Source organism: Podarcis erhardii (genome assembly GCF_964252035.2).
Source record: "Podarcis erhardii genome assembly, chromosome: 6".
Classification (NCBI taxonomy): Eukaryota; Metazoa; Chordata; class Lepidosauria; order Squamata; family Lacertidae; genus Podarcis; species Podarcis erhardii.
In genome coordinates this window covers 70491032-70499826 of record NC_138510.1, presented here as the reverse complement: position 1 = coordinate 70499826, position 8795 = coordinate 70491032, and the positions used below count along the sequence as shown (strand labels likewise).

Genomic DNA, 8795 nt, shown 5'->3' with positions numbered 1-8795 from the left:
TCGCCATCTGCAAAAAGTATCAGCAAACTGCTTTTCCAGCTTCAGAGGAGGGGCCTACCCCCCCCATGCTAGCTGAATTTTCCACTTAGGGAGAAACTAAAAATGCAGTCCTGAACATGTCTACTTAAATAAATAAAAAAATCTGTTGAATTCAATGGGGCTTAATCCCACAGTGGCTAGGATTGTAGCCTAAAGTGACCAACTTTATATATGTCAAGGCTAATCTTTTGGAAGGTGCCGGTTTCTTTTACATAACTACACACCCACCCACTCTGTGTCTACATAGACCCAATTCTCACAAATATCAGAAGTGGTAAACCTCTGTCTGTACTATTATCACCGGAGGCTGCATGCTACTCCATGCAAGTAAACAACACGAATTCATTTTTAAAGGAAGATGCAAATAGAAACTTTATAGTCAGGAAGATGGGCACAATCTAGCCTAATTTACAGCCTGAAATCACCCACTGCACAAATTTACTTTGCTATATAGTCTTTGGGACCACAGTTGTTGCCTATTAGTGGTCTCTCTCCATGTCAAATGCCCTCCCTTCCAAAAATGCACATAGCAGTCCAAGCTTTAAGTGTGATGCAAATTTTATTGTGTTTTGTTAGCGTAGAAGTTCTGTAACAAAACAGAATTGTGACTGTGGAGAATTTCAGAGTTCACAGGAAGCATCTTGCACAATTTGAGGTGCATTTTTTCATTCCAGTACAAGCTTTTTTTTTTAGAGTGGTGATTGCACTGACTGAACTGAATTGGGAAGTTACTTAGACACCAAACACACCACACCACTGGATTTTCAAGTAGTTTACCATCACTAGTGATATAATGAGGAATCAGGCCTAAACCAGCCTATTATAGGGCTTGCGCTCTTCAAAACCTTCCTTCTACATAGAGCATGTATCTGGGTCCCGTGGCAAAGCAGAATTGCATGGGAACCTCCTGGGTCAGAAGAAAGCAGCACAGTCTTTATGCAGTGTTGTACATAATTTAATTTGCAGTTTTGTTATAAACTTTTACTGTATTGCACACTATTGTAGCAAACTATTTGCAAAGAAATCAATAAAATACTTACAGGATTTAAAAATAAGGGTTTTAATGCAGCTGACAAGAAAATAAAAGAAGCAATTTACTTAATGAGATACAATCCTTTATGTTGAAAATGAGAGTTACATACAACTAGAGTACAGTTAAAAGATACCATACAGTCCAACACTTAAATTCCTCAAATTGTGTAAAATTAACAAATCTCTACTGTCAAATATACAGCATTTGAGTGATGGAAAGGATTTTTGAAATTAAATACAGGCATCATGATCTTGTGGCTCTCATTTTGTGTTTTTTTAAAATGACAGGGCCATGTAACATATTGCCAAGTTTGTACTCTTTGTAAAGGACCTCCTCCTTATCTTTTGTCCTAACCCCTTTTATTTCCAGTCTATTATTCTGCTTTAGGATTTATTTTTACTGTTTGTTTCTGACACATGTTAAATAGTTAAATAAGCTTAAATCAAAGAAATTAAGAGGGTACTTCAAAAATATGTCCACCTAGAGTTGATTTTTTGGACATGCTGGAATCGGTCCCTTGCATTCCTTAAGAGACAGCCAGAGTGAAGTCTCGCTACCTATGTTAGAGAAGACACGTGTCTCGTGTGTTATCCGATTATGCTACTGGCTAAAACTCACAACAGAATTGAAAAGGTGATCTCCAGCATTTATTAAAATTTTCAAAGTCCATAAACAACAAAGTCACTGTAGAATTTATCGCATACAGCTAGCATACAACAGCATGTCCTCAGCCTAGATGAAATACAAAAGATTGTTTTTTCATACAAATAATTTCTTTTAATTTATTAATGTGACAATATAGTTATTACATAAAATTTGCTACCGCAAAGTATCGTATCCTTGTCTTGCACATACATAGACGGGGTGGGTGGGGGGGTGGACAAAGATGGCAAACAGACTCCTAACAATGAATATGTGCAAAACTGCTTGACAACTTAAAGAGACGTACATAACGTTGCATGGTACATTTTATTTCGCAAAAATGTCTACGGAGATTTTTATTTTCTTAAAGGAGTGTCATAAAGATTAAAAGGAAGCAATGCCAATGGTCTCATCTGCCCTGGCATTCTACAGAACACCGTGACTACGTAAGCGATCTAGATCAGTTTAATAAAAACACTTCATCCTCGTATGCATGTAAATTGATCATAAAACATGAGCCTAAGTTTATTTTAAACATAACTGATGTGCCATCATCATCTTCGGACAGGCCACCGAGACATTGAGCGCCTGACTTAAAAAGTTGTATATGGACAAATTTAAAAGCACAAAGAAGGTTGTGCTGAGCCACTGATTGTTAACAAACACTGAAACAAGTGTGTGTAAAAGTGCTGGGAGCTAGCACATGGTGGCAATACCCTTTTTTAAGTCAGTTGGTGAGATTATAAAAACTTAACGCAACTCAAACAATTCTCCGTGTGACCGTACATTCCATTTCACTGAAAGAAAAAAAGGATGTTAGAAATGAAGACACCACATCACAGATGGTGGCACTTTGAAAACTTTTTTGCCTCTTTTCCATGCGAATGAAGAGCCGCTGGTAGGAACCATGATTGGAGCAGCACTCCACCCGTGATTTACTAATATAGTATACCAGAATAAAAACTTGGCATTTACTTCTTTTATTCTTCACAGCTAACAGAAATACCAGGTTTATCTAGCAACGCATCAATATTGTAACACTAATTTTTCAATTCGCTAAACCATTCATTCTCATAACCTAAAGTTTTTTTTTCCTTTTTCTTTAAAAAAAAAAGATGCTTTCCCCCCCTTTGATAAAAAAGGGTTGAAATGTGAAATACTTCAGGAGCCCCAACCTTGACATTACTTTAAAAAAAAAAATCAGTCTTAAGTCTCTGACAATACTGACCAAATCTTTTAAATATTTTGGGTTTTAAGGTGTTAAAACAAAACCCCATTTAAATAGCTACTTAAGCATGGTTAAATATGGTCCAAAGCCCAGGCTGGATGGAATTGTTCCTGCTTATTGAGACTGTGCTTCTCATGGCACAGTATGCTTATGGCATATTTACCTACTGCCTAGGAAAGCGGGAAAAAATGAGGCAGGGAGAAGGACTGCCAGCATGTAGAAAACCAAGGCACGGGGTCTAGCTACTGAACCCTACACAAACTGTCCAATTTTGATACTAAATTTGGTCAGTCTCCAGGAAGATGTGTTTTAAGTCAATTAGCATACACTCGTATGGCGATAAATACGATCTTCAAAAATGCTAGTGGTGTTGGCTAGATTTAGTCTGAGCTACTGGGGGGCGGGGAATACAAACCTATGAACTGTAGCCTCAGACACAAAGACAGATACGGAAGGATTGGCTGGCACAGACTAGAAGCAACACTTATCTTTCACTTCGGTCTAAGTCACACTAGCCAGAAACACCTTCAGTTTCATTCGCACAAATGCATTATTCAAAATAAAACGGAGCGTTTTGGGTAAAAGGCTACTTCATTTTAAAAGGGGAGGGGAAGAGGGAGAAAGAGAAAGAGGAAGAGGAAGAGGAAGGGGAAATGAACAATACACAGAAACCAAAGGAAAACGACAGAAACCAAAAAGGTAATTAGGAAAAAGTGGTCTATATTCTGTGTTACAGCACAAACAGTGCTTTGCTTAATTGTGCCTAGTTATATGGGTTGGTGCAAACTGCACACATGGAAGATGGCAATAAAGACCTCAGTCAACTTTGTGGAATGAAGTAACTAGGTAATTGTTTTGACATATGATGGTCTCCGCTCCACCCTCATGAGTTAACAGAGTGCAAAGATCCCAATGTAAGCCCTGATGTCCTCTGATCATCCAGCAAGTACTAAAAATCAGCAAATTCCTTTGCACATTTCTCTGTTAGAGACACACGGATATCTTCTTCTTCATAGTCATCAAAGTTGCTGGTATCTCCAGGGCCTCTACATTTTGGTATGAATGGAGCTTCTACCTGCGTGGGGAAATAAAAACACAGATTATTGCATTTGCCAATCTGAAAAAATTAACTAGTAAAAATAAGACAACAAAAGACAGAAAATAACAATGATAATGCTGATATTAATAACTACAACAATAATAATTCACTGATATATTCCAAGCATGAATGTAAAAAGCTTAAATATTCTCCATTATGGAATGGATGCATTCAGGAGAGCTATGATAGTTATCCCTTTAAGTTAACTATAACAAATACAACCTCACCTGTGAGCACTGCATCAACACAAGACTTATAGTGCCATTTTAAAGGCAAACTCAGATCTACATAAAATGCAATTCCTGAGAAGGAGATTTTACAAAACAAACAAGCCCTAAGCACAAGAGGCTGACCACATAAGTGTTGCTGCATATAGACCCTGTTCACATGTAATACTAACGATGGTCTAGTGTTGTAAGGACAAGCGTCAGTGAGCCTTTGGCTCATGTATGTCGGCACAAGAAGTTCAGAAGCTTTTTCTTCCCTTTTAGATTAATTCCAGCTTGTCATGACATCCAAACCTGCACAAGCTGAAGTTAATCTTAACTATGGTTTGTTGAAACCACGGTTTAGGCTTTCAACCTAATCTGTGGTGTGGTAACCTCCTATCTCCTCTGGAAGAGGAAGGGAGGAAGGGCAACCTCATAATGCTAATTTGTGCTTTAGCATTAAGTCTGAACGCAGCCACACCGTGGTTCAAAAGCTTCCTGTTTCCTAAAAATCAGAAAGGTGGGGAAACCCAGTAGCCTCTGCTTTGTGGGCTGCTGTAAAAAGGGCTTGGTGGGCCCTATCAGTCCTCCCCAAATACTGTATCAACATACATAAAATCAAACTGATCTTGAAGAAAATAAGCTATTATTCATTATCATCACTCCAAGAAATTTTAAATAAGAGCCTAGCGCAGAATAGTGAAGAATTAGAACACCTCCAATAAAAACTGAAATATTTATTTAGAAGTGAAGAATTACAAAAAGGCAGAAAATCTCACTTCACACAAACTGCATGCTAAATGGTATATTTTAGAGTGCAGATGAGAAGATTACCATTCTGCAGCGAACATTTGCTGAAGAGGTCTTGCTTCAAAATAAAAGACTATGCTGAGGTGTTAATCACGTCCTGTCTTGTGATAATTAATACTTTACTGATTATTAACTACTACTGTACTGTCACATTGCGTAGCTAAACAGCTAGTTTCTTTTTATAAACTATTGCTGGGTTTCAGATCTGGCTTTTAAAAATGTTTTCGTATGGGAATATGCCTCCGTTACTCCAAAACAGACTTTTTTAAAATAAAGAGAACACATCATAGTACCACAAAGGACTGACTGAGTCCCAAGCAAAAACGTATTAAAATATAAATGTTCAAATTTTTGAGACAATTACACTTAAGTGTCATGGTAAAAGTTGAAAAAGTTAGGGATCATAATTTTTAGGCATCATTAATCACAGAAAATACAGATAGGTCTCTCACAAGTCCAGTCAAATTGGACTGGTCACATTATTCAGGTGTCTTATTATCGTTTTCCAAAGCAGATACTCTATTCTCAACTTAAGAATGGTAAGTGCAATACTGGTGGACAACAAAAGAGGTTAAAAGATGCTCTCAAATCTAAAAACAAATGTATTATAAGCACTGACAAATGGGAAACCCTGGCTTGTGAGCGCTCCAATTGGAGAATAGCCTCTGGCGTCATGGATTTTGAAGAAGCGCCAATTCATGACAAAAGGGAGAAATGAGTAAAGAGGAAGGCATGTCTGGCAAATCCTCATTGTGATCAACTCCTGCTTAGAAATCTATGTACCCACTGTGGAAGGATGTGCGGATCCAGAATTGGCCTGCACAGTAATTTAAGGACACGCCACTAAGACATAGAAAACAATCTTACTCGGCCGCGAATGATCGCCGAGAGAGAGAGAGAATAGTTAAATACATCTGTGCTGAAAATCAAGTTTGTCTACCAAGAATAGGCAGCTAGAGAGTTCAAATGTTTATTTTTTTTTTTTTAAATAATTTTTATTGGGTTTTTACATTTTATAACAACAAACACACACACAAAGACAAAGACAAACAAACACACAAATACAATTACATACCCTAAGTTTCTTTACCCACTTTCATTGACTTCCCCCCACCCCCTCCTCTTACATCCCAATTCCAAAATTAATTCAGCAAGTTCTTACCTAACCTCTTAAAGATATTCACATTGCTTTTGAAAATTAAAATCTTTTGTTTATCTGTATTCAACTATCCAATTCTCTTATAATCATTAATTTCTTTTTTTTTTAAGGTCGATCTAACTTCCCCTTCACAAATTTTCCCTTTATTATATTAATTATAGGTCACATTGACCAAGTAAAACAAAACATAACATTTTATAATTCTATTCTCTCCCCCCCCTGCCCCGGTTTCTGTCCCTTCCTAGACAAATGTCCAGAAAACAAACAAAAAATATTTCTAGCCCGGATTCCTCACGTCCGAGGCGTCTGATTCTCTGTCAGTCCCTCTCTGCCAGCTATATTGGTAGTCCTCTTTGATGGTCCTAAGACCCCGAAGGAGTTCAGTCAGAGTCAGATCATATTTTCTTTCATTCAGAATGTTGAAGAGTGTTTGCTGCGAAAGACCATCTAGTTTTCCATACTCAAGAGAAAAGTCCCAATCATATTGCTTTGTTCTTTCTAGTTTTAATATTCCAAGTACTCCAGGGGCTTCTCTCTTCTTCTTTCTCATCTTTCGCAGGTCTGTAATCCAGAGGTCTTCTTGCTCATACTCTAACGCTGCAGATTTCTGGTTGATATTTTCCACTTGTAGTGTCTGAACTCCTTCTTTTTTCTCTGTCAATTCCAAAGGCATCTCTTCCTGCTCAGCTGCAGAATTTTTATCGTACATCTCCTTTGTGCATTCAGCAGAGTTGTTTGTTTCAGGATTCAAGGTCATAAAAACTTTACTCAGAGCCATACTCTGCTCCTGCAGGATTCCCACGAGAAAAAACATTTTTTCTATCTCCGCCAGTAATTTTCCCTCTGCAGCCATTGTAATGTCACTAATTCCCCCTAGGGGGCTTTCAGTTATTTAGTAGTCCTTTTCCAATAATCTGTTACTTTGTTATTATCAATACTTTGTTTCCAATCGCCTCAGTCCAAATGTATCAGCTTTAATTCCAAGAGTTATTAAATAGCAAAATTCTTTACTTTGTCCGCCCGTTTGACAGCTTCTTTGACAGCTGTCAAACTCCTTTCACTTCTTCCTCCGGGACCCAAATAGGACACTCCCGGGTTTTTTGGGGGGGATACACACAAAGTTCCAAATTCCCTTTCTCTCCAGCACAAAAATCTTGTTCTATCAAATTTGTGAGAAACTTTTAAATCCTCAAAACAGTATTCATTCCGCCTTAATTCTCCATTCCTTGCTTTGAAACGTCTATAAGTAGAGGGGGTGCGGACTTCCCTTTAACACATCCCCCGATCGTGCCGAATTCACAGGATAAAATTTTTAAAGTCCAAATTCCACTACTCACGGGTCCTTTGTTATCCAGTCCAAATTTGGGAAGAAAGTCAGCGCTCTCCGGCCATGGCTTGCGGCTTCACTCTACTGAGGTAGCGGTCTACTCTCAGCACCACGCCACTCTCCGTACCCTCTCCGCAGCCTTTAAAAAGGCTCTTCGTGGGTCGGGGAGGGCGCTTAAGGTGCCCACCGAGTCACCAAGTCCGCAGGCTTCCGCGCCTGCGGTTTCTGAGGGTCCCCGTGTCGCCGGCACGGCAAGACCCGTCCTCAGCAGAGCCGATTCCCTCCGGAGCTCGGAGGGAATCCGCCATTAGCCGTTCGCGCTAACCCGGAAGTCCGAGAGTTCAAATGTTTAGACAGGAAGGGAAAGAAAAGGCAAAAGAGACATTCTGAAGACAAAAAAGGGGAATAATTCAGAAACAATTCAGAAACCAGCACACAGGACAGTAAGGTTTCAAGAAAATGTTTTTCTTTAAGGAGTACTTCCCATTACCCCAAGACTGTACATCCAAAAAGTCTTTCATTTAAAAAATATAAAGCCACCCCATGCGCTAGCCTCAAACAGTGGGAAAAGATCAGGAACTTTTTGTGTGCGTGCACTAATACAGAATTCATCCTAAGAGAAAGAATGATTACCTTTCTTTGATAAATGGCAATCCAATCTGTAGTGGCAAACCATTTGTGGTTTTTAATATCATTCACGCCATTCTTGAGATTTCCGTATCGTTTGGTCAAATCTACCTGGAGTAAATTTCTTAGTAGATCCTTAAGGTCTGAACTGAAGTGTGATGGGAATCGTACCTACAAAACACACCAGATATATATTTAATATTGCTATATAGACACCTTTTCCCCCTTCTTCTGGAAAGAAAAGGAGGAACAAGGTTATGAATTAATATTTTGGTAGTATAAAGAAGACCAAACCTAAATACAAAATTGCATTGGAGCTATACATTAATATATATGCCTGGCTGTTGCTTGAAGCACCAGATCATGCTTCATTCTCCTCTCCACAGACAATACTTGTTGCCACTCCTCTTCCCCTTCTATGGCTGTGAAAAGTTACAAGAACTGGCTGCAGTGGTGGACTTGGGTACCATGGTGCCCTGTGCAAGGCCAATGCCGCCCTGCCCTCACTCTGCCTTCCCAAAGGCAGGTAAATAGGCACTCACCTTTGGGAAGAAGGTGCGAGGGCTCTGGCAGGGTCCTAGAGCTGCCCTACCTCCTTCCCAAAGTTGGAAACGCACTCCCT

At 39.1% G+C, this 8795-nt stretch overlaps 1 protein-coding gene across 3 annotated transcripts in view; it reads right to left on the bottom strand.

The window, feature by feature from the left end:
- Positions 1 to 1083: 1083 nt before the first annotated feature.
- The window catches only part of PRKACB (protein kinase cAMP-activated catalytic subunit beta), a 59231-nt gene continuing 51519 nt past the window's right edge, over positions 1084 to 8795 (bottom strand). For all 3 annotated transcript variants that reach the window (XM_081866072.1, XM_081866071.1, XM_081866073.1), the window contains exons 9-10: positions 8180 to 8344; positions 1084 to 4017 (exon numbers count right to left, since the gene is read on the bottom strand). In XM_081866072.1, the coding sequence (XP_081722198.1) occupies positions 3892 to 4017; positions 8180 to 8344 (291 nt within the window). In that variant the 3' untranslated portion in view covers positions 1084 to 3891. The remainder of the gene's footprint in view (positions 4018 to 8179; positions 8345 to 8795) is intronic.